This window comes from Morone saxatilis, unplaced genomic scaffold, assembly GCF_004916995.1.
Source record: "Morone saxatilis isolate NCDOM2014 unplaced genomic scaffold, NCSU_SB_2.0 Contig6, whole genome shotgun sequence".
Taxonomy (NCBI): Eukaryota; Metazoa; Chordata; class Actinopteri; family Moronidae; genus Morone; species Morone saxatilis.
Window position 1 is genome coordinate 10,568,822 of NW_023340206.1, and position 26,692 is coordinate 10,595,513.

At 41.2% G+C, this 26,692-nt stretch overlaps 1 protein-coding gene across 2 annotated transcripts in view; it reads left to right on the forward strand.

The window, feature by feature from the left end:
- LOC118340076 (nck-associated protein 5-like) overlaps nt 1–26,692 on the forward strand; it is a 129,638-nt gene that overhangs the window by 77,979 nt on the left and 24,967 nt on the right. For both annotated transcript variants that reach the window (XM_035677934.1, XM_035677935.1), the window contains 5 exons: nt 12,346–12,436; nt 16,299–16,478; nt 19,708–19,776; nt 21,652–21,690; nt 21,864–21,983. In XM_035677934.1, coding sequence (XP_035533827.1) covers nt 12,346–12,436; nt 16,299–16,478; nt 19,708–19,776; nt 21,652–21,690; nt 21,864–21,983 — 499 coding nt within the window. The remainder of the gene's footprint in view (nt 1–12,345; nt 12,437–16,298; nt 16,479–19,707; nt 19,777–21,651; nt 21,691–21,863; nt 21,984–26,692) is intronic.

Consider the following 26,692-nt stretch of genomic DNA (forward strand, 5'->3'; position numbering starts at 1 on the left):
AGGCATTCAGTGCTTTACTTATCCAACACACACACACACAAAAAATTGTCCAGAGGATTTCACATTAACTATCTTCTAAATAAGTTGGTGGAGAAAATCCTGTACATTTTAATGGTCCCAGTGTTATAGAGCAGATGAGGGCAGAGTCACCGCCAGGGGAAGAATTAAATATTTAAGAGCCATTCCAAAGATTTATCACATACTTGAAATGTTCCATTGATGCCTCTGAATTTAACTCAGTGGTGTTTCGTACTTATGTTCAGCTACCTGACATCCATTTTATAAAAGCAATTCCCTGCACAGTCCAGTCCAGACACAACAAGACAGTTTACAGTTGTCTAGAGAGCAACTCAGCTTTTACCACAAGGGTTAAGTTTCTTGTTCAAGGGTCCTTTAGCAGCAGTTTTCACGGGCATTTACACCCAATTTTTCTTTGTTTCATATGTCAGTAGCAGTCCATACGAGATATGACCTTTGAAAAAAATGTTTATAGGTAGTTTCCAGTTGGTATAGCATGACTTCCTGTATTAGCCGTAAATCATCATGAAATTCTGTATAAACCTGTCTGAACAAATTCCATATTTCTAGCATAGCTGGCTGCACCTGTCCACGTCTTCTGTTTGGGCTTTTATTGTGCAGAATTGGTTAGATACAAGTATCTCCCTGTCTGACCTGTGTGTTGTCTGCACACGTTGCCAGAAAAATTTGATAATATTTGTGTCGATACAGTACACTCTCTCCTCGAGTAAGACTCTTAAAAGGTGGCGGATGTATTGAATTGGAAGATAGGAGAGCAGCAATATGAGAGTCAGTGTCTTGCAGCCAGAGCAAGAGAATGTACTGCAATTCTATTAGGTGGGAAATATATAAAGCTTATCCCTGATTGGGTCCTGCACAGGTCCCCACAGAGACAGATGAATTTGTCGCAATGGCAGGGGTCGCCCAGATGGATGGTTCTCATTGGGTGCCAGGCTGCTGCTGGTGCTATACCAATATAGACAAAGATTCCATTATGTTCTCAAAAAGTGCTTTTCAAAAAGGGGGGGGCGTTCACCCAACCTCGCCACCTCGCTAGTTGTTGTCATTCCAGCAGCGTTGCTCATTGTCATCATGCTGGATTGCTGTAATTTCCGTGTGCCGCGTCGTCTTTTGTGACTCCTGGGGGAACACAAGGTTCAGCTGCTTTCCTTCCGCAAGCTACAAAGATATCTCCCTCCACCTCCGCACAAACAAGCTAACAGGATTTCAGTCTCACTGTCAAAGTCTTAATCTTTGTTTAAGCATTGCTGAGTGCTCGTCTGAATGGGAATGAGCGAGTGTACTAAGCAAGCAGTGCCAACGTGTGTGTGTGTGTGTAGAGTGTGTTTACACGTACCTGGCCCTTCAGTGGATTAACATGTTTACATGGTAGCCAAACTCGGTGGCTCTGTGCCCTGGTGGCAGATGGGACATCAGCAAGGTCACTTTAATTAGGGACTTACAAGCCAGTAAAAAAAGGAAAAGAAAATTATAATTCGGTCACCAGGCTACTGGCAAGTGTCTTCCCATGAACCTTTGCCCCACTTGCATCTGCTGCTTACTCTGCTGTTTTCATTTATTGGCTTATGGCTGTACCTCGGCAACATGCACATGCACTGCTTCACACGAGTGCATGCTTACTGTCAACCAACAGATGATAGTTATTTGCATCTTGGCTGCTTGTGACTTCCATATCCATATCTCCTGAATGATTTATAATTATTTGTTGCACATTATGGGAATAGAAACCTGAGTTCATCAATGTGTCTTTCAAGATAACACCCGCAAATCATGTTAAGTGGACATCCAATCTTTTAAATAGACTGGGATCTGTTTGACCTCAGGCAGCAATTGATTTGCCTATTGCTAATTAATTGAGGTTGTGCTTTGAATCATGAAGATGGAAGTGAATCCAGGCTAGTAGCGGGTGTACCGTTTTGAATGATAAAAGCTTGCCAAATGTTATAGCAAAGATATCAAACGCTATGCGTAAATGGATTTTTTTAAACCTTGCCAGAATAAGGTCCAGTCATATTTAACTAAATGCATTTAATTATAGCTTGCTGCTTTTATGGTTTTTTGCACCAGGAGACAGAGGTGTTCTGTGATGATATGAGACAAAGGTAATGAGCTTGTTAAAGTTGCACTATGTTCTGTACTATGTACTATGGTATCACACACACAAACACACAGGCATATCAACACCAAACAAAAAAGATCCGACACTTCTGGAGCCAGACGACCTCCGGGGAATCTCTGCTTCTTACAGCCTTTGTTTGTGTGTGTGTTTGTCTATGAATGCCCCTGCAACGCTCACACTTTTTTGGCAGTGGTTGAATGTAAGCAGGAATTGCCAAAAACTGGAACAACTGGCTTTTCTCCTCTGAAAAGCCCAATTTGCCTTGTGTTTTCACGGCTGAGATCAAAAAGTCTGCATTCCTCAAGTGACTGGTCATTTAGTTCCAGACATAGGTGTACACACACATACTTATATCCACTCCTCCACACACATACACCCTCCCCCAACCAGTTGGATTCTTAGCCTTGTGTGGGTCACATGCACAGCCCCTCCTGACTTGGGTCAACCCCCCAGGGCTTCACCACCACAAGCATAGCCTGCCGTCATTAAACTCCAACGGATTAGTGGGAGACTCCAGCCCACAGCCCAACAGCCTCCTTGGCCCACCCTGGACGTCCCACAATTCCATATGGGCAAGCCATTTAAGAGCCAGGGCAGGACAAGAATGAAGGAGAGAAAAGATGGGGACATGACTGGAAGCAGCACTTAAGATTCTGTCTTCATGTCCTTCAACGAATGAGAGCAGAAAATGAAATTAATTGTTGAGACAGAACTTTAATCCATCAAATTCATTTGGATGTCTATCCAGCAAGGACACTCTGAGGCCTTGTCCACACCCTCTCTCCTTCCTGTGTTACAACACTAAGACAGGATGACCGGTGAGCAGACAGGAACATGGGGTCCACTGGGGGCCCTACGGGGCCTGAAGATGAGGGAGGCAGTTTTCAGGTAATGAGCAGAGCAGCAATTTTCATTTTGATTCAGGACAGGACTAACTTTTTCAGTCTTACCAGGCAATTTGTTTGGTTTCACTCCACTGCGTTTTGTTTTGCTTACCATACTTATCCTCTTAAAGACTTTATTGTAGTTATTCATCTGCCTGCAATGGAGATTAGACACTTCAAGAAAGGAAAAGGAGAGGCCCATTTTTGACTGCTGCTCACACACTCCTTGGCGTGCACAGAGGTACGATATTTTGACACTTTTGCTGCTCGGTTATTCTCACATTTATTTATTTTTATCACTCTTTAAGGCATTAAGGCAAGGTAAACCAGTTTGCTAAACATAGTTTGGAAAGAAATAACTTCTGACTTAATTTTGCTCGGCCACCAGATGACAGTCATTGTCACCCAGATCACATGTGATCTCGTTAGCTAGGGCGTTTACAGCCGACCCGGTCCACTTGACTTTGAATCATTGGTGTCTTTAAGGGCCCCTCTTTGTGGCAGGATATGGGAGACTTACGGCTAGACTAACAACAACAGCAGACGATGACTGGTGCCTGCAGATTTACAGCTCAGCAGTGTATTCTTTCTGTGTTACTCAGTGTGTGAGAACATGTACGCATATACAAGGTGTGTGTATATGTCAGAGGCCGATGATGTAAACAGGCGAGCATGGCAGCGTTTCTCAAGTCTGGACGTGTTGTTTGGACAGTCACGCTCAGGTTGAGATCCCTCCACGGTCCGCAGAGTAAAGTTTTACTGTGTGTTTACTGTATGCATTCATGTGCTACTCTCATTACCGCCGCACTACTCTGGACCGCACAGCTGGACCGGCAAAGGCTAATACACTCAGGGAGGGAGCTGAGTGATTGCACTCTGTTTGCAGATCAATGCCCTCTCTTCTAATGATCCAAGATTCCAGCCACGCCTGGACCAAGTGTTTTAATTTGGCGCATTTGAAATGGCCCCCCTGCACGCCTTGGTGGCTGCAGGATTTAGCCGGATGAATCAGGCCCCTGTTCGAGACGACACATCTGGGGTCATTAACAGGATAGAGGGGGGTCAGTCTTTTGAAGTTACTTCCTTACTCCTGCCCAATGGGGACGAGGGCTGTTAAATAGATAATAGGTGTCTGGACTATTTTGGGAGCACCACATATTTAGAGGATTTATTGGTCCATTTCAGCCCCTCGCTTTAACTCTCAAATTTGAACAGGGAATTATGTCTGATTTAACTTAATTTGGGTTATTCTACTCGATCACTAAATGACCAGCCTATAAGAGAGTTTTGGTACCAATCTCCCATTTAAAAAAAAAAAAGGCACAATCCGTTCATTTACTAAGCACCACGCTGGGTTTGTGTGTCAAAGTCTGACCTACAACTTACTTGTAACACTTGTTACACTTGTATACACGCACTCCACCCCGCTAACTTCCGCCTTGGATTAAACATGCTGTTATGATGTTTATATAGTAGGCATTCTGAAAGAGGTCAGATTACAAGCTTTTGCAGAAGTAGGGCATCCATCCTCACATCATGATAGCTCGCCTGTTCTGTTTGGCTTGTGAAGCTGGTGTCCACAAATTGTAGCCTAAAGCCAAACAGCATGGAAATCAAACTGACCTCATGGTTGCAGTATAGATTTAGTTGTCTGGCAGCTGCTCATAGTTGACACATATACATGGCGGCTGCTATTATGCTCTATGCACCATGTTTTATGAGCTGAATGAATATGAATATCCACATTTGGAACCATATACTTTTTGGCACTTTTGCTTAAAAATGACTTCAAAGATTAATCGATTATGAAAATAGATACCAATTAATTTTCTGTCGAACGACTCAGCTTTACACACAACTTGACATTTGGTTTTATCTCCATCATCTGCCCCTACTCTCTATCCTGACCCACTGACTACTTCCCAGTTCCCAAATGGTCCTGCTTGGGGGCCACTGAGCATCCCGGTGTAAGTAATGGACTCCATGCTGTCATTATGACTAAAGTTTCCCACTGGGATGTCTTCCTCAGTCTGTATCTCCGTCTCACATGTGGAGCACACATGCCTGTGACCCATTGGGAGATACAAGCAAAGGCTCCAGTTCCATTGGTCCTCAAGATGCTCTTGAGGACCAATGGCTTCCTCATTGCTAACTGCTTCCTTTGGCCAGGGGTGAACATGTGGGACAGCCATCATGAATTTGTACTAAATCCTTCCAAATGTAGTGGGACTGTTAGAGGGATGAAACAGGAAGAACCTAAATCTGGTTCCCTCCATATGTCCCTTTTTAATTCACGCTCTTTACAGACTAGTACTCAATTGCACCCAGTTGGCACTGCACTTCTGGTGAAAACATTGTGATAATCTTGGAAAGAAGCAGTGTTTCGTTTTCAAATGTAATCGGAGAGAGTTGCTTCTCTTTCAATGCATTTCTTATATTTTCAGTTACAAATGAAAGGGTATTTAAGATAAAAGAGGTCAGTATGTAGGTAATTTGTATGAATGAAGTGTATTTTGACTTTGACCTTAGGTGTTAAATAGGAATTTAACACCAAAAAACAACCAATAACAGCTTTTCCAGCAGTTGGTCAACAAATATTAGAATGAAATATGACTGTTAGGACATACTAAATGCTTCGACCTTTTTGATCTCTTTTTCTTTGGCATGTGTGTCTTGTTGATAAGGTTAAAGGTGGCTGACGAGAGTCAGCGGTCATGAGGGCAAGGACCTTTGTAATGGAAACCTGCTGTAACGTGCATGACTTATGTTCATGACTTTTACAGCTCTGAACTGTCCACACAACTCAAAACTGGACCAAACCTTTTACCGAAGTTTAGTTCCAGCAAGTTTGCTCTCCTTCATTTAGGTCACGTCTAAGAAAGGGTCTCCTTGCATGTTTTCTGCAAAACAGCCCTAAGAGGATAAGAGTGGCTTACCGTTGGCTTAGCTGGGCAATCACCCGGTGGGCGTACATAAGCGATTTGCTGGAAATGAGTCTAAGAAGAATGGAATATCCTCGTGTCAAAATGGACAGTTTTTCCAGGGCGTCGGTGAGGTCATGTAAGCCGTCGATGCAGCAGTCACGCAAGGGCCTCCGATGGCCTCGATTCTGCCTCACAACCAGGTGATTGTTCTCCCTATCATTTCAGCAGCTTTAGGATTTTCCAATCATTCACTGGTCAAATCTGATTAGAGGGTCTCGGTCGTACTTTAGCCTCTGACAGTGCTGATAAAGTGAGAGTGTGTCCAGTCAGACAGAGTCAGAAACAGAGCAAAGCTGAAGCATCTTCATTTTGTGTGGCTAAAACTTAAACAAGTTATCATGGATTTCAAGTCTTAGATAAACAAAAAGCAACAAAACAAAAGAGTGTGTATAGGTCGGGCTTTTATTTTTAATTATAGACACAGTGTAGCTAATATGCTGCTGCCAAGGAATGCTGGCAGCCTAAATATCCAACTGTTGCAGGGGGTGATCAAAAGCTCCTGCTTGGTCCGAGCTGTGAAACATGCAAAGATACAGGCAGTCATTGGCAGGAGAGTGATAACTAAAATAAACAAACGAGCATTTGGAGAGAAGATTGTTAGAACAACAAGCTAGAAATATGAGATGGCATGCAGAGATCTCTGATCATGCAGCAAGTGTCCTGGCATGCAGCCTCTGTGTTAGCTTTTCTTGCACTGAAAGTGTTGATTTTAGTGAGGCCAAAGCTTCTTAATCACCACTGAAGAACCACACGACTACATGCACACAAACTGGCTGACAGAACAGGGGAATCCCTATCCTTAGTTGTGCTTCATCCAAGCAAGTCCATCCCTGATTCCCGTCTGATCCGAGACTACCGGTCTGTTTGCCTCTCAGCAGGGGCCCTTCTCCTTTGGAGAGGGCTTAACATGGGACATATGGGAAAGTCTTTGCCTGCCAGATCACTGTCTTTGCACAGGGCCAGTGTCGGATAATGACACACTGGAGACACGGCAAGTAGAAAATGAGAACAGGAGATCTGCTGTCAGGCTGACTCGGTAACCCTGACTGACCATGCTGTCTGTCGATTGAGCGAAAAGCACTCAGGCTTATATGATGACTGCATGGCCTATTTTAGCCTACAGACCCACATTTCAGCAATAGTGTCTGGGTCACTTTATAGCGCTGTCAGAGCAGAGTGCTGGGTGTGCATTCAGATGTCTCTACATATGGAACTCAGGGATGTATGCACAGTATTTCTGGCTTTTTTCCGAAAAAATGGCGGTGTTAAAAATGGAGAAAAACTCAAGATGGGGTAAGTTTTGAGCTAACCTTGTCAGCTTTTGAGATAGGTTTGGAGTCCTTTGATCATTTTCTGGTCTGTGAAGGAATTTGTCATTGAAGGTTAGAGCTGTGTAAAGCCTCTGCAGTTTCAATGAATAGAAAGACTTTTGAATAAAACACCAGTTCGTTTGAAGTCTTTTTGTGACTTTTGACAGCTAAATGTTACAAAGAAGAAGAGAGAGGAAGTTTTTCATATGTTAACTGCAGGTTTGTCAACCAGTCAGCGTGAGACAACAAGATGCATTTCACCTCTAATTGCCCCGGTGTGTTCTGATGATGCATCACTTTGTTCACCTCCATGGCTCGCTGTCACAAGTTCTTTATGGCCAGCAAGCATGTGTGTATTTTGTGTGTGTCTTGTGTGTTTGGGTGAGAGGGAGAGGGTTAGCCTGAAGATCGTCAGACCTCAGGCTAAAAAAGAGCCTTAATTGTATTTCCTGGACTGCTGACGAATACCACGTTTGAAATTCAGCTGGTGCGGCTCGAGGGTCAAGAAAGTCAGAATTTGCTTTTCGCCTCCGCATACGCCTCCTTCAAAACACAACACACACATTCGTCCTTTCTTCCCTCTCTCCTTCCTCGAATGATGTTTTCAATAGGTCATTGGCAAGCACTTGGAGATTAATCACACTATCACACTGAGCAAGACCGTGTTTTTTATGTAAAATAATGCTCTGTCATCTGAGAGTTATATTCCATCCATCATAAGCATTTAGCTGACTCTCTCACACACATAAATCAGTTTAAGGGGGCTGAATTTACAGTAATGACAAATTACACTGTTTATTTTATGGGATGTTTTGCTGGACACTTGTCCCGTTCTGTTCTTAGCAGGATTTACTGCTTTGGAAACTGATTATTTAAATGGACTTTTTAAAGCTTTTGGAACCACATTACCTCATAATTAGCTCTCTCACAAATACTTTTGAATGAATTAGTGGTGCTTTGATTGAAAAGAAGCGCTGTTAAATAGCGTTATAAGCAGTTTGTTGGTATTTGTAATCAGTGCAACATCGATAGTGATTACTTGGAAGTAATTGTCCAAAGCATTCTTATTTGTGTTGTTGTTCTAAATGAGTTGGCAAGGAAAATGAGATTATAACTAGTAGTTCAGGCAGAACTCTGTATTCAATACATGAGAGTATACTTCACTACAAAGCTCGAAACATTATATTTGGAGTGGATGGAGTCGCTGTTGATGTTCCATTTCTCAATCTGTACTTAAAATGTTTTTTTGAACAGCTTGAACATTTTCTGATGGCTACAGGTGTGAAAACAGCAATTACAGAGAAGAGAGTTCAGAGGAGTTTATTCTTTATTTTTTGACCAGAACAGAATAAATCTTTCTTCTAAATGGACATAGAATTTTTGTCCACATTAAGTATCTCCAGTCCCTCAGCACCACCTCTAAACTTCAAAGTCTTTCAGTGGTCTGTCCCTGCCATCAAAAGCACCAAAGGCTGTCCAGTGAGATGCCACACATCTGCGCCTTCTGTGACAGGAAACTTTGAAATGGAAGCAGTATGGAAAGCAAGGCAACTTCAGAGCTCTGGGTCTGTTTAGAAACACAAAGGGTCTCTTTCAGGTGTGCAAGAATGCCACAGACCCCTTTAAAACTGCCTTAGCTGAAGCACCGCATACAGACCCTTCCCTGCTTCCCCCCTCCCCTCCTCCTCCTGCCACATGAGGAAACAGGCAGACCAAGGCATCAAAGTGTTTCTTACTATCCTGTCAGTCTGTAATGCGAAGGTCACTGAGGTCTTGTCAGTCACAGCTAGCATGCTGGGAAGTTTGTCTGGAAGTTATGCAGCTACAAAAACAAATGTTGATATCATTCGCTCCATTTTACATTGATTGCTCCCCTTGCTCATTTGGCACATGTTTTCATTCATACCGCTTTAGAATGATTTTGCCTCCATCTGTTGGCTTGCCTAATGATGTTTCCGCTATTTCTCATTTCAGGTTTAATTTTAAAACTCACATTTACATATTTACCCTGCATGTGCTGGCAGCTTGTTTTTGATTTCGTAGTGGACCAAAACAACAAAACAGTTGCAATATGCAATATGTGACTTTTCCTCTAAAGCAGAGAGCAACAATGACCCATTAACAGTGTGTCTTGTGCTATATTCCAGGCCCAGTGCTATAGATCTGTTTTTCCCTGGCAATCTTTAAAAAAAAAAGGTAATTTAGCAACACTTACCTATGGTTTAAATATATTCCCATATTGTATTGAAATAAATTGATTTGTCACTTTTGGCCACCATCTTTTTAAGGATTAGAAATTTGGGAAATAGGTTAAAAACCTTTTATTTATTGTGCAGTAGAAAGTAGAAGACAGAAGTTTGTGAGGTCTCTACCTTTAAACAAGACGCAAGTGTTGTTAAATGACCTTCTGAGTTTTTCAAAGACGGCCAGGGATTCACCTTTCAGAAAAATAGATGCCCAGCTCTGTGACCCGAATGTCATGATAATACACAAGAGGCACACGCTGTGCCTCTATCTGTAGGTGGTCACCTGCCCAAATCCCCTCAGGCCAACAACTACCCCTACTTGCTATGCTGATCATGCCTGTCAGCTAGTCCTTGACCCGGTGTCAGCGTCTCCGGACTCCAAAGCTGTCTCTGTCACGTCCTCTTTGCTCTATAGGTTGTGCTGATTAAGGCCAGCATTTAAAGCAGGAACTGGAGCAATCTGCCACCAGCTCTGCCTGCTGCCTGCCTGCCTGCCTGCCTGCCTTGTCGACTGTTCAGTCAGCAACTAGCGGCCTGATTACAGCCGGCTTTATGGCTCAGCCTAGACAGATGGTGTGGCTAGTACCGTCCTCCCCTACCCTGCCTGCCTGAGCTCATTCTTACCCACTGTCATACCTCAGCCAGGGCTGATCAGTAAAGCACTACCAGGAAATTATTATTTAGCAAAGCATGTATTAAACAAATGCACACCATAGTTGGAATGACAGTCAAATTCTTTAATTCAGGCAGTGAAAAATGTATTTTCTAGAAGTTGGACATTCCAGCAATGCTTGTAGTATTACAGGTAATACTTATACCGTATTAACATTAACATAACATTCTTCCCAATCTCCTCCTCTCTTCCCACACCATGAGAATTCAAACACAAACTACAGAAACAACAAATTAGTTATATTTTGGCTTTCAATTTGTCTGTTGAAGGAATAGTTCCCTTTTCTTTTAGAGGTGCTGGCAGATTTTGTTACCTTTGGACAGAGACAGGCTAGTTGTATCACTGTCTTTATGCTAGGCTAAGCAAACTGGCTGCTGGCCACATATCCATATCTAACAGACAGAGTAGAATTTTCTCATATAACTCTTGGCAAGAAAATGTTGAACTACTATTTGCTAATACTTACACATTTAACCATGATAACTTTGTCTGTAAATGTTTAAAGAACTTGCAAAAGTTAGTTAAACTCTTTAGTTGTATGATTCATACATTGGTTTGACAAGTAGCAAAGATCTTCTGTCACACTGACAGGCACATAAGTCATGGGTTTTGGACTGAAGAGAAAAGGAGGCGATAGTCACTGCTAATGCAAATGATATGTGACAGATGTCCCACATCCCAAATTAGCATTTTAAACTATGATTTCAACTTTGTTACGTAAGGCTTCCTCTTGTCTTGTTTAACTTCACAGCAAATCAAACCAGGAAAAAGAAGAAGAAGAAGACTGTGTGATGAAATTCAGATGATTCCCACCTGACAATGTCAAAGCCTTTCTTTTGTCAAGATTGTCCTCTCTAACAATGCCTGCCTGTCACTCCCCATCCTCTGCTGCTCCTGAATGTCACTTTTATCTCATCGTTTCCATTTACATGATCCCAGCTGGGTCCAAGATCATCTTTCGTAGCTTATCTGGTGCTGTGGTACTCTTTCTGTTTTTTTTACAGAATCAAAAGTGAATACATGTTCATGGATACAAGGTTCTCCATACAGCTCGAGGGATAGCGATGGCATGTGGCCATTATTCAGATGGAAATAGGCAGAGGCATTCTAACATGCACTCTTTGGCAGCTGTTTTGCATGCAGGTTGCAGTGTAAGCAGCACAAAATAGAGGCGCAGATTGCTTTAAGCAGACCAAGCCTTCAAGGTCAAGGTCACCCGCTTGGTGTTTGCTGCTGTGATTGCACTTAATTCAAGCCATCATCAGACACTCATGCGGCTGCGCACAGACACACGCCTACAAAATCACACACAATAAGTCAGTAAGTACTATGTTTGCACATTTTGTACTCAATCTAGTCATTTGGACAAAGCGTTCCCTGCATAGTGAGCCGAGCAGAAATTGGGATTCAGTCCAGAAAAATACCACTCATCCATCTTGTGTCTCTGGCACTGATTCAGTGCCATTCTCTTTTCATTTTCACTGTGGGCCCATTTGTGTGTTTGTGTGTGCATGCTGATGAAAAGTGTGAAAAAAACACAGTTGAAGGATGCAATGATCCATTTCAAACAGCATTTTATAAAATTGTAAAACAGCTTGAAAATGTATCCCATTTCAGACCTTTACAGTAGGACCTTTAAAATAGATCCCATTTAGATGTTTACAGTGGTACCTTTGAGTTGACTCATCACAGTGAAGCAGCTGATAGCTCTGGCATGACATCATTGCAAGCATTTTAACCCAATATAACCCCGAAAGTCCTCGGGCAGGTTCATACTGGCTGGTCTGCAGTTGAGATTAAAAACATGGACCTTGGCATCAGGGTTACTACACCCTGGAGCAACGTGCCTGAGGAGCTCCAGCTGCCTAAAACTTCTGCTGGCTAAACACTAATGTTTTTCAAGAAACAATGTCCCGGTTATTCAGGATAATCCACAGCTTTTGTTTTAATATCTAAAGACTTGTGTGAAACCAACAAAGGACAAATACATTGTTTGGCCAACTCTAAGGTTAATGTTTGGTTAGGGTATAAAACTGTTGTTGTTGTTGTTGTTGTGTAACTTAATGGGATCATATGTGTTCTGTGTGCAGGATGGAAGAGACAGTGCGGTCGCTGCTGCAGAATCAGGGCGTTCTGGAGCAGACTGCTGTGGATACAGTGGACATCATGAAGGCCTACAAGGTAAACCATCCCATGAGGGCCTGACACTTCCTGTGGTTATTTAATGAGACTAAAATGACAGTGATTGGCCTGAGAGAGGTAATTCTTTGAGTTAACATGCAACCTTTAGTTGGTTAATTGGTCAAAAAGTAATTGATTTATCACAGATGAAAAAGGGACCCTATAAGTTTACCAATATATAGTTATATTGTCTACTTACTCATTCGTATGCCAGTAATAATCTATTTCTCAGCTCAGAGATCCAAAGTGTTGACTGAACCAAGGAGAAAGCATTCATTGCTGAGTTGTTACATAATCGAAATGGCTGCTGGGATTGAGCAGAGAGGCAGAAAGAATAAGTAATACCTTATATTTCTGAAGCACAGGGTCACTTTCTGGGTCGCACTTCACAATTTGGAGCTCAAGATGTTTACACAGTGTTGTAGCGCTGAAATACTGTAGCCTGAGTTTGTTTATCATCAGTGTGATGTATTTACTTCCATGTCTGAGAGCCTTAACTATGGAGAAAGATTAGTTATCTTGCTTCCAACTATGTGTGATGCATTTATTTGTAGACTTTGTCAAACTAGATAGTTAGCTTGCTTAGCATATGATTATTTTAGTGTCCATAAAGCAGTCTTTAGCAATAAAAAGAGTCTTTATAAATGACTACGTGTTCATCACTGAGAATAAAAGACAGAAATAGATGCAGAAAAAACTCTTTGAATGATGAGCACAAATAAAAGTGGCTGCAAGAAAAAAGGAGCACTGTAAATGTGATAGATAGAGTAAATGTCAAATATGAGAGGCTTGTGAAACATGGGCTTAGGAGTCGTGATCATAGACTGATATGCTGTAAATTGTCTCCAAATGCAAAAGCTTTATAATGAAAATATAAATATATATGAAATGGATACAGTGCGTCAATATGCAAATAATGTTATCTGCGCATGCAGAGTAATCCCTTCCTGGGTTCCCTACCACAAATGGATTATGTTGAGGAGAAACAGTATGACAAGGATGATAGAAAGTGGAATTAGAAGTAGTTGCTTACAGTAAATATTTTTAACTCTGGGCACCTGGGTTCAATCCCAATTAATTCAGTATTATACAGAGAATATGTGAGAGTTTTATCCATGTCTTAATCTTTAACTGTTTGTTTTCTTGGTTAATCTAGTAATTATTTAGTGTACAAAAATGTCAGACAGGCGGCGTCTTCAAATCACTTGTTTTGTCAGACAAAGAAAATCTCCAAATCTCCAAATCTTAACTGATTAACTGACCAAACATTTCAGCACTAGTTCAGCTTTTGTTGATCCTGTGTGCACACCTACAGCATCACAGAGCTGCTACAGCAGCATGGCCTTAGACTTCTTACTAATGTCACATAACTCTTAATGGAAAAACATACAATAAGTTAAGTCCAGAAAACTGTGTGAGATGGTGTTGAAGAAGCTTTAGAACTTGATTATATGAGGTAATTATGTCAGAGAGAATGAACTTGGAGGGTTATTATGGTATTCCCAGTGGCTGTATAACTCAACACCCTCAATTCCTACACATTGATGTGCTCCTGCAGCAGCTGTATTCTGTGTATTCAGCAGACAAACTCAATAACTTGAAAGGGCAGCGTGAGGGACAAGGTTCCCTCGCCTCTCCCACTCCAGACTCTCTCTGTGGAGATTATTACCGAGCCCTTTAACGCTGTCTGATGAGCAGTCTCTCAAAGCAAGCCGCAGACTTCGAAAGCTAGCCCCAGCAAACAAAAGCAAACTTAAAATCGTGACTGGCTCGAACACAATTGTCTGATGGAATCAAGCAAGATTGAAAACCTTATATGTGTTTAAAGGAGATTGGATCAGGCTGAAAACAAACTGCTTTGAAGGACATTATTTCCAATTCCTATTAGGAAAAAGAAGTAGATTGTTCTATGCTGCATTTGGATATATAAAGGATGAGTTGCAGCCATCCATTAATGCTGCTAACCTTAACTTTGTCCAGCACATTAAACATAGATATCTTTAAGTTTAAATGTAATGTGTGTGCACGGTAAAATATCACACTCTAACAACTAAATACATCAATGTCAATGGAAGAAAAGCTACCACTACTTCATTCACAGCACATGTCAAAGCCAGCCACACTCTGTAGATGTAGCTATAGGGTATTTTAATACCTGTATTGTTAGAGGGGAACTGTAAGTGAATAATACCGTCCAGCCCGAAGAAATATTTCTATATTTGACATTCAAGAGGATGAGAAATTGCTGCATTCAGAATAAATCGTGTATTCTAGTTGTACTTTTAATCAAAGTGTTTTTGACTAACTGTTTAATGCAATGGTTCCCAGCCTGAGGGTTAGGATCCTTTAAAGGGGTGGTCATGAGGTAATTTATTGAACAGGGTACACGAAAGATATTGTTCAAAATAGATCCTTTCTTTCAGACTTATCTGTAATCTTAGCTTTTTCTAGTTAGATTTACCTTTTCAGGAGTTATTCAAATGAAACGACCTTTAACCAAGCTTTAGGCCTTAGAGGAGAAAATCACTGAAGCAAGACATTGCTTCATTTTAAGGCATCACCAGCCAAACTAGACTATAAAATGCCGTAAAATTAACCATCAGAATTTTCCAGATTGCTTGTTTTTACTCGTCCAAAATCCCCAAAACAAACCTAAGCATATCTCATCTAAAATTATTCTTCTGCTACTCAAATTTAGATCAGAATTTTCTCAAACCAAGATACTCGAAAGGCTTCTGTTGTGAAACAATCTGAGAGGTTTGATGGAGAAACTAACTTTTTCATTGAACTGCCCAAAAATATTCAACATGTGACGAGCAGTTACTGCTGAGGTTGCAAATTGAGAAGTTAAACAATAACAGAAAATGCCCTTTTCTTCTCACATCCACCTTTTTTTCTTGTGTAATAATGTATAGGTGTCCTTCTTAAGGCATCTAACAGCCACTCAGATAAAACTATCTGAGAATGTTATAGGTCAAAATCACTGTTTAGTTGAACTGCTGTCAACTCATAAAAATATTCAACCTGAGAAGAGCCACTAGTTTATTTTATAAAATGCAGAAGATAGTGAAAAATGCCCAAGGTAAATCTTGAAATGATTGCTTGTTTTGTCCCATCAACAGTCCACATATTAAACAGAAAAATAATCTAATCTCAGAAGCTGTAAAAAGCCCATGTTTGCTTTAAAACATACTTTACAGCCATTAATTATACTTTTTATAGCTCAGAAGATGCTGGGCTCTGAACATTTATTACAAAAAATGGGTAATCTCTCCAGTGTGACAGAGAGCTCATTGTGTGTCGGTTTGGTGCTAACCAGACAGTACCTAATTAGTAGCTAATTATTACCAGTAGTTAATTATCGCAGATGCCGGGAAGCCAAAAAATAAAAATCACAAGAGAAAAGAGACAGAGATAGCTGGCAAAGAGACTAAGAGAGATTATCAAAGGCAGAGAGAGAGAGAGAGATACACAGTGATCCCCATAATACAGACAAGATGAGAGCCCTCAAGGTCACTGCCACTCTTTGGAAAACAAGTGAAACATGATTAGGGATTAGGGGATGTTTTGGAGCTCTGTTGTTAAAGCAGCCTCCCTGTTGTCCCGTCTACCCATCTGATCCTCTCCCCTTTCTTCTCTCCCCTCTCACTTTCACGTTCTCCTTCCCTCTGATTCTTGTCTTTCATGGCTCCTTACCCGTGTCTGCTACCCGCCTCGAAACATTTGTCATACCTCACTTTTGAGGGCTTTCTTCCCATCTGCTCTGGGTTTTTCTTTGCCAAATTTCTTCTTCCTTTTCTTCTTTTTTTTTCTTTTCTTTTCGCCCTCTCCCTCTAACCTCGTCTCGTTTTCTGTGCGTCAGGATAAACTCTCCGAGGAAGTGCAGAAGCAGCACGATGGCCCCGAAGAGAACAGCTCCCCGCCGGCGACTCAAGCACAGCCAGACACGGGGCTGCTGCCGAACGCTGATGCTGATGCCAGCCAAGCAGAAGAGGACAAAGACAAAACCATGCCCCTTGTGGAGCGTCTCAAGGCCCTGGAGGTAACTACTTCACCACTGTACTGTATTTTTTCTTTCTACTGACTTTTCTTTTGTTTCCTTTCTCTCGACCCACCTTCTCTCTGCTTTGTTCTTCTTCGTTCCTGCATCTTCATCCCCTGTTTCAGCCACCCCTGGCTATCCTTTGTGGCCAGTCTGTCTGCCAGTTGTCAGAGTCCTTGCTCAGTTGTGTCTGAGAGCATGACAGCTCATCAAATTCTCCAGTCTTCTTCGTTTGGAGAGCAAAGTCATCCTATGAGAGCCGCTGCGGGGGCCTCAGGCTGTACTCCAGCTTTGGTTTGTTTTCCTCTGCGCTCAGGGATTTGAGCTGCACTCCACCACGAGCCCCGAGCAACAGCCGAGCGCAGCCACAGTGATCCACGCTGATTGTTTTTTTGTTTTTTTTTCTTTGCTTAAGCCACTGGACACACGTCCTCTCAGATCATCCTTTCAGCAATTAAAGCGCTCAGCCACCAGTCTTACCTACTCATTTCTAAGTGGCTTCACATTCTTGATATTGATGTGGTGGAAGGAGTACCTCACCTCAAATCATGTACAAGAAGCTGACTGAAGGAGCTAAAGTACCTGAAACAAGAAAGTGCATTAGAAATAAAGCCTTATTAACTCTTAAAGTGCACACACATAAAGAAAGAAAACAGTAAAAAGAACAAGAGACCTTAGAATGTATTCTATCTTTTTATACTAAAGCCTCCCTGATCGAAAATAGAACCTAATTACAGCAAAGTGGCAGTTAATTGCCTGTTGCTCCTCAGCTGTAAGTTATCTCCTGAGACTGCCAGGAGGTATGGTCAACTTGTCCTGGTGATCCATCTAATGAAGCACATTAGCTAAACATTACATTTTAAACGGCTTTATCAAAACTTATCTGCCATTTCACTCCATTCTGCTGTGCGGGTGATGGATGCACCGCCAGCCAAAGCAGCAGGAACAAAGTAGAGGCAATACATCACTGACCTGCATTGTGCATAAACTCCACTGACACTAAGTAAGCACCGCCCAGCTCTTATTTCTGCAGCTCAACTGATTCATTTACTTGGCAGGCACGCACTGTGGTCTATAACTGGGTCTTAAATGAATAAACCCAGACTTTGGGAGAAATGCCTGTTGGTCATCTTACTTGTAAGTAATGAGAACATAAATGCTAAAATGACCCATATGTCCAAAGAGTATAATTTACTAAGGTGCCTTTGGCTTAGACTTCGTTTAAAGGTGGTAAACTAGTAGCAGGAAGTCAGTGCTTTCATATGTGATAATTAAATAGGTTGATTATTGCTATCTTGTGGTGTCATTTGAAGAACATGTGATAAAATTGTAGGTTACTACTTCAACAGTAGTTCTAATGTCTGATGTTGAAGCTGCACAAATTCACATTTTGTATCTTCACAATGGATTAAATGACTATGTACAATGTGAAAATTGCCACTTAGAGTGACAAATGAGAATGATCCCCTTTCTCTACAGACCCCCACTGCCTATGAAGCATGTTAGCCCCTTTCAGGTCATTGTGTTGGTTTTCTGGCCCCCACACTCCAATCTCAATTTAGATTCCTGGCAGCTTTTTCCTGTAAAAAGGTCTCACTGTACACTACCTGCCCAGAACCAATGGCAGATAAGTAACAGCTAATGAACCAGGCACTTTTGGTGAAGAGTTGGCGAAGACCACACCAGAGCTAAAGGGAAAGTGAACATTGGGCTTAAATGTATCAAGTGGCCAAAAACACAACTTCAAATAACTACTGATGTTGTTGTGTGTCTGCTGGATTTCAAAATATAAAACATGCTAACATGTTTGCTATTTTTAAGGATTCCTCTGCCAAATAAGATAACTGATGCAGCTTTAAAGGATAGCCTAATTACAGTATTATTATTTTTTTACATAAATTGATTGATTGATTGCAAAAATTGTACCTGCTGTCGGAGACGGTGTTTATTCTTGTACATTATACTCACAACTTCCACAAGCTTAAAAATTGCCAGAGCGGCTTAATCCATCACAGCAAACATGGTTATTGCTTTAAAATTAATACATTTGCTGGGCTGACTGTTTGCATATCAGTAGGTGCATTACATTGGTCAGTCTCCCGACAACAGCAGAAAGAAAGCATCCTCTTAAACCTCATAAACTTGTCACATGCATTTCTTTCTATAAAGTGTTCTATAAAGAGAGCAGTTTATTTCAAGGTTTTCCATTTGAAACGACCATAAGATTGCACTTAGTGAACAATGATAAAGAAAATTTTATTACAGTTAACAGCCCGTAAGTCCAAATGACATTGGCGTTTTCATTTCAGCATTTAAGGGCTTGTGTGTCACCGAACAATAAAGCAGCAATAAAATTGATGTCAGGGGTTGAGGTAACAAAAGACCACTTAAGCTGCATCTTGTAACTGTGGCCTGGAGAGTAAGATAACAGAAAAAAGAGCACTTGTGTGGGTGTAGTGCTGACTGAATCAGCACATATTAAAAAGTGCAGTTGTGAAAAAAAAAGAGATTCAATTTAGATTTTTTTACACATTTCAATTTGTAATATGCTCCATGGGCGAGTTTTAACTATAAACATGGATAAATAAGATGTCAAAGGTTTTTTTCAAGTTATAGATGTCTCCTAAAAATAGAAAATCCATTCACAACACACCAGCTTCCTTTAATCACGTTGGTCATTCATTACATTTGCAAACAGAACCATGTAAGCGTCAAAGGCTTTAATTAGTGTTTCTTCCTAGATTGCATAATTGGAATGTTTGGGGTTGTAATTATGTTTCCCATGTTTTCATCAAAGGATTGGTAGTTCCTACTAAAGGGCAGAGGGCGAAGGAAGCAAGGCCGACTGACAGCTCCTAATATGCTGCCTACCTCTGACAAATTGGAAACTCACAGAGATCAATAGGGCGCCGCCTCATTGCTTGGCAAGTGGAAGAGATATTCTTATTAGGTCCAAACTCCAAATGGCTAGCTGCCGCCCCAAAGTTCAGCATCATAACTTCCATCCCCTTGACCTTTTTCTCTGTTGTGCTTTTGTAAATTTTTTATCGGTCTTTGCGGTTCAGTGTTGACATATGACCTTTGTGAAGCAGGTCTCCTCTTAGCTGCAGCTCGGCTTGATTGCTGCTTCTGTCTCCATCGCTGTTGCATCAAACGTAAAACAAAGTCAGTGCGATGTTGGTGCCCCCTGACGCTGAATGTGTCTGACTGTGTGTGTGTTTCTTTACAGGAGCGGAACTCTGCCTTGGCCTTGGAGAATGAGAGCCAGAGGGAGCAGTACGAACGCTGTCTAGATGAGGTGAGCGTAGACCTTGTTTATCTTGTCTCACTCCAAGGCACATTCAAGGGCGCCGTACAATCGGCGGACGTTTTACTTACCTTGAAAAGTCAACTTCATATGAATAGAACGAGTAGTGTTGTCGAGCTTAAAATAAAGTTTTTAGTTTCCTACAAGTTAGCAGTTTACTTGTAATACATCTTGAGGGAGGCAGAGGTGAATTGTTGCTATTAACAATTAATTTAGAAAGCAGTGTCTCATATTTTTTTTAGGCACTAAAATCATCTCTCACTTTAATAAAGAGGCTAGTATGTTTCAGATGTGCTAAGCTAAATCAAGTTTAGGCTGACTAAAGTCTGATTTAATGTAAAAAAAAAAACCTTTTCAACCAGGATGCTAGTTATTTTTCATGCTTTTTAAACATATTTAGCTCTCCAGACCCAGTACAGTGCACCGCTATCACACCTTTATTCAGTGGTCAAAACAGCTTATTATTATTTGTAGTCAGTGCTCATTTTGTAATAAATAGTCAAGCTGTTAAATTACCTTAGCCTGATGTGAACTGGTGTTGCCGAAGCAATGGTTTACATAACAATGGCACTTGTGTGCCCTCTGGTTATTTGTGAAAGCTTGATAAGTGCTGTTCAGGGAGCCACAAACCAACCCAGCTCTTGGCTGTGCCTGCTTATTGAATCACTCCTGGAGGGGGGGAGGGGGGCACTACTACAGGGCGTATGTCCAGCAGGGAGAAGTTGGCCAATTTGTCCTCGAACCAACAGGCTCAGCAGACTGCGCAGATCTGCCGGAGGGCGGGAAAGCCAGGGTGAGAGAGAAAGGGGGGATGAAAGAGGGAAGGATGGTGAGAGAGAAGGGGGAAAGGGTGAGGAAGATGATTGTAACTGTGTAATAAATAGGAAAGGGAGGGGGAAATTGTATGATACAGCTGTACTAGAGTTTGTGCCCTCCCTGGATTGTATTTGGAGTAAATTCAGTCCTTGTCTTCTTTCTGCTTCCCTGCTCTCATTAAGATGGCGCAACTCGACTTTGTTGTGTTTACTTGTTAACTATTTTCCTATGTGGTTGACTTTTGTGGAAGGAGGCCTTGGTAATGATCCTGTTTTGATGATGGAGGCTGTGAGTTCCACTCTTAACGACTGCACAGGACAGCAACGAAAGCCTAAAGTTTGCTTTGGAACAGAAGGGATGATTATTTTTTTATGTTAGACCAGCTGCTTGGCAAAATTTTAGTGTGTGGGGAAGCGATTTGTAATTTAATTACTTGTGTCAAAGTCCTACAGTGTTTGCAATCAGATCAAATTATCTGTCCAAGACCAGTAAGTCAGGTTTTGTTTGCTCATTACTCAGCTATTTTGAAAGAGGCAGATCTGTAAGTTGCGGTTCTGGGAGCAGGGCTCATTTCACCATATTTACTCCCATCTCTGCTCATTCAATAAACGAGAGTGAATGCACTCAAAGGAGCCGATGTGGCTTCACGCTGTATTAATGAGCAATCAATGAGCAGTAATCGGAGCCGCTTCTCCACCGGCGTTGTGGTCTGAAGTGTGTGTGAGTGTTAGCCGCTGTGAGACCAAAGCCCAGACGTCTCTGCTTCAGCCTGGTTCTGTCAATACCACCATTAGGAAGTGAGAGTTAAACATCGTAAAGAGACACCTATAGGCACACACACCAGGTACTAGGAGAAAGAGCTGTGTTCACTTATCTCACAATAACTCACAATAACTCATCTTAAGTGTAAATTGGCCGAGGAAGTGCAGCATTAGCAGTGCAAACGCGGCCTACAGGGACCTGTAAGGGTCATACAAGATCAAGAAAAACCTTATCACCAAAGCAGCCAAATTACATTCATTGACAACTCGTTTTTCCTCTCTGTTTAAGGTTGCCAATCAAGTTGTGCAGGCACTTCTCACCCAGAAGGTTTGTTTCTTATTTCTGTGGAGACCATTTTGCTACTCAACACATATCACTTTTAAATAGTCCATCAAAGTTGTGAAATCATGCATTATTAGGTAAAGGATACATAGACCGAACAATACACACACAAGACATGCATTGTCCTGACTCCCTCCTGTGCTGCTTCTCACCCACAGGATCTGAGAGAGGAATGTCTGAAGCTGCGTACTCGAGTTTTCGACCTCGAGCAGCAGAATCGGGCACTGAGTGTTTTGTTCCAGCAACGGATCAAGCCCGCCTCGGACCTGCTTCTCCAGGTATGCTGCCCACTCAGATATTCACACCTTCAAGCTGTGACTGATTTCAGCCAGTGAGGAGATTCACTTGAGCAACTGGGGAATAGCAGAATTACTGTATGTCAGAAATACAGCCTTTATGAGGCCTAACAGCCAAGGGAGGTGTTTGTGGTATTGGCTAGCACCTTTTCTGCATCTTATTACAATTCACATTTCCATGTAGAGAAGCCAGCTTGTTAATGCTTTCTTCAATTTCCCCAACCAAATTCATGAAAAAAACATCATTTGTAGAGTCACAAAAAAGAAAGAAATATTTCTAATAACCTGAAAAACTTGGATGTACAAAGCAACTGTATGTTCTTACCAGTCCGCAAGATTGCTTAAAAGAGCAACTGTAAAGGCTTGTCTGAACTTGAAAGAGCCCCTATGGTAAATAGCAGTGCCAGACCTATAAGATACCCCTACAGATATTGTTATGTTTATCCACAGCATACTGTATATCCGAGACCAAGTGCTTATTCTCATGCATTTGAAGTTGTTTTTCATTTGAGTTGTTATTAAACTGCTCTGGGGTCTCAGCCGGAGAGAGGGGCTGCAAAGTAGACTGTAAATACTTTGATTTAGAACACAAAAAAAAACCTTTTAGATTCATCTTTATCAATCTTTTTCCCTCCTTAGAAGCTGTGTTCTGGTCTGTTTTTCTGTTTTGCAGAAAACATGAAGGAAGTACAAGCCTCGTAGCTCAGATCCCTTGGAGTTGCTTTAGTCTTTATAATGCATCATGGTTCAATCTGAGGTCGCGTATGTGCAGTTTTAATGTTCCTATTTTTATGGTTTCAAGTTGAGGATTCACACATGCTCTCTCTGGCATTAATTCAACTTGCAAAAATGGTTAGGAAAGCTTGTAAAAAGGCAAATATTAGCATAAAATGTCCCCTCTTTTTCAGTGTCCTGTTGGCTGGTATCCCCCAAATCAGAATACTGCAGTAGTTTTACACCTCCAATGCAGTTCTGACTCTGAGAAATGTTTGCATCTCTAGAACTATGATGTGCTACATGAAGGGATGTCTCCTTCACATCCTACAAAAAAACAAAGATTTTAAACAGTAAGCATATAATCTCTCCTCTGTAACCATTAGACAACGTCCACTGTACTTATATTCTCCACAAACTCTGCATTCTTATGTGGAGTGGCTGAAAATTGCCTCAGTTCATCTTTTTGGTCCCTTGGAAAACACCAATTTAGTAAAAAAATGCATTCCAGCTAGATTTTTAAGATGTAATTATGAGACAGATGGACCTGCCACTCTATGCTTTACCCATCAATTGTCAACAGTGATATAGAGCAATAAGGTCAGTTGGGAAAGTAGGGTTTCACATAATTGTGCAAATTGCTGCGGGGCCCCTTGCTATAAATACAAAAATAGCAAGCTGCCAAAAGGAGAAAGAGAGAGGGAAAAGGAGCTGTCAGTCCATCCAGAGGAGAAGAGAAGAGGATGAAAAGAGAGGAGGCAAGCAAGGGTAGATAAGAAGGGAAGGACAGGAGGGTGAAAATGGAGAGAGATGAGATAGCAGAGAAGCATGGGCACCAAGACGACAAAGAGGCAGACTTGAAAAACAAAAGTCCAAATAAGAAGAGGCAGAAATGGTAGATAAATGGAGTAAAAAAAAAGAGGAAAGAGAAATAATATGGCTCTGGGTGTGTTGTAAAGCTCTCTGTCAGTTCCAGCTACTTTCAGCACCATTACTGGACAGGCAGGAACATTGTCAAGTGAAACTGCAATATAAAAGGCTTGAAGAGGGATATTGATGATACCTCTGTGAGGACCAAGAGGTGCAATCTAGCTGGAAATGCGAATTAAGGCCCAGACTCTATGTAATGTGTTTTTCCTTTCATATGATTCAGCTGAAAAGAAATTCAGAAAATATGCCGCTACATTTACACATGTTTTCCCACTGGAATATCATTTGCCTGTCTGCTCTACTAATGTCATTTTCACCATCAACTGGTGATTCAGTGTAAGAATTAATCATAATGTGATCACGCTGCTCCGGATGTTCTGTGCGTCCATTATGAGCTCTCCAATAATGTGTGGGAGAGCTGTTAAAAACATCTATATTTATCTTTGTCATGGGGGACTGGAACTTCCGACAGCATGTAATTCGGAATTTTTTAAACTTTGTTCTATCCATCTATCCATGAACTGAATGTGATAAATCTCTGTGGTAAAATCTTTTTTTTTTCACTGTGCAGTTCCACAATACACTAACAAATAAACCAGCTGTACTCAACATAAAACCTAAAAATGTCATATTTATTAAAGTAATAGGGAGATAATCAATTCCACTCTCATGTTTCTAAACTAAATATGAAGCTACTGCCAGAACCTGGCTAACTTAGCTTAGCACAATGACTGGAAACAGCTAGCCTGGCTCTGTCCAAAGGTAACAAAATCTGCCTACCACATCTAAATTGAAACTAAAACATATTAACAATATAGATGTTCACATAGCATTTATTTATGTATTTATTAATGTAGTTATATCACCATTATGTACCACTGTTTTTTACTTCATTATGCCCCCCACCACCACCACTTCTGAAACAAAACCTACTAACAGTTTTCAGTTTGCACATCCCACTTACTAAACCACCCTAGCAGAATTTCTTATGAAAATATGAAAATAACAAGGGTGACTGACAGATGGAGACTTAATCACCCATATGAGTGTACTGTTTCCCATCTAGCTCTGGCCTTTTTGCTTATCAGTAATGAAACGTTCTCTAGTTCCCAGTGGGCATCTTGAGTTTCTCTGATAAAGAACCATAATGCTTTTGATGGCAACTACACCAGTTGTGCACCTTCAGTGCCTTCATCTGAATTGGTTTGATTCTAAAAGTGCCAGTTATTCATTTCAGAAAAATCTGACATTTAAAAAACCAAAACAATAAATTGTGATGGTTGTTTTGCTTAAACCGTGCACCATTTGCAAGGGAAAATAACTGGTGTGCAGCCCCATCCACTTATGCTGCTTATCAAATATGACAGGCAAGAGGCAATTGAGTCGCCCATTACTGGGGCAAATGCTCTGTGTTTCCTGAGCAACCTCAGGGCTCCAAGGACACGGCATGAACGTCACGACCTCATTATTGCTCATGCAATTGTGCAGTGTGTATAGTCAAACGTGCTGGTGCCTTGGCCATCAGCTGAACAGTTTCTGTGCAAAAATCACACATTTTAACAGATGATGCCCTTTTTGAAGAATCCTTTGAAAGAAGCCTTTGTTATGAGTCAAATATATAGATCAGGTCATGCCGGTGAGCATCATGTATGCACGTGGGTGTGTGTATGGGTTTACGTGTGTGTGTTTCTCTCCAACTGCTTGTCTATCTGCTGTTGTGTGTGTATGTGTGGGTGTGTTGCAGCACCGTTCAACCGATGAGTTTTTGACAGCGGGTGCCAATACTGATATATTTGTCTAGAAGCTGCCTATTGCTGCTATTCTGGGCTGATATTCATTATCTTGAAATATGACCACTGTCAAGTCAAAAACAAGAAAGCACAAAAGCAGGAAGCCTCTACTTTTTCTTCAGTATGACACACAAAACTTCTCCACTGACTTCCAGACTAATGTTTTTATAATGATATTAATATATTACAGTCTTACGGCATTAATAGGTTTTTAACAATTTTGACTTTGATCATAGCCTTGAACCTCAAAAAGTCTGAGAAGAGTGTACACACGGCCTTGTCATCTACCGTTTCCTTCAACTATCTTCCCCCATGACCCTGTGACACTATTGACTGAATGCTTGATGAGGATGCTGAGGAGGTGAAATCCAGCACCCTACGATAAGATCAGAGCCTCCCGTGACACTTCAGCCACTCCCATCCCATGTGGACAGCAGGGAGGCCCGGCGATGCGGCATCAGAGCTGCACAAATTTCAATTTTATGACTTTGAAACTGTGATGAGAAGCCATCTGGCACTTTTTACTAGTCCAAACTAATAAAACTAAAACAACACCAATCCATCTTAATACAGTGTGAGTACATTTTGGGTGCAGTCATTTATGAGATAAAAAAGTTGCACTAGTTCAAAACATTTTAACAACTCAATTTTGATCTGGAAAAGGCAAAAATGGAAAAATCCTCCACCATTAAACTGCCTTTGAACCAAATCAAAGCAGGATATAAGGACCCTGTGCAGGGATGCAAGACTTGATGTTATATAAATCCTAAAAATAGTAAATAATACTTTTCCTTATTTATGTGTTGAAAAAGCATTGACAGTGGGCATCGATCTGTTTCCATGGCACCATTACCACCTAGTCACTGAAGGTGAAAAGTCAGTCTTTGAAAGCTTATTCACAAGCTCTCACTAATACAAAAAGAAGCTTTTTTCTTTGGTTTGATGTTTTGCTGAAAGTTGAAGAGAAAAACGTAGGATGGTTGTGTTTTGGCCACAGGCGACATGATGCAGGTTGTTTGTTCTTAAGAGACAAAAAAAGCAGTTAAGTTTTGCTATCATTAGGAGCTGTTTTCTTTAGTTTTTTTTTACCACCACAATGTTCAGAGGACATCTTTCACAACACACAAAAAGTCAATACAAACTGTCAGCAAAGAATTTTATGAAATTAAATCAAATTGAGGAGGAATCTACCAGTTTTTATTTTAAGATGTTTATGGCATTTTTGGTTTTCAAAGCTCGGTCTCCATTTGCTGAAGG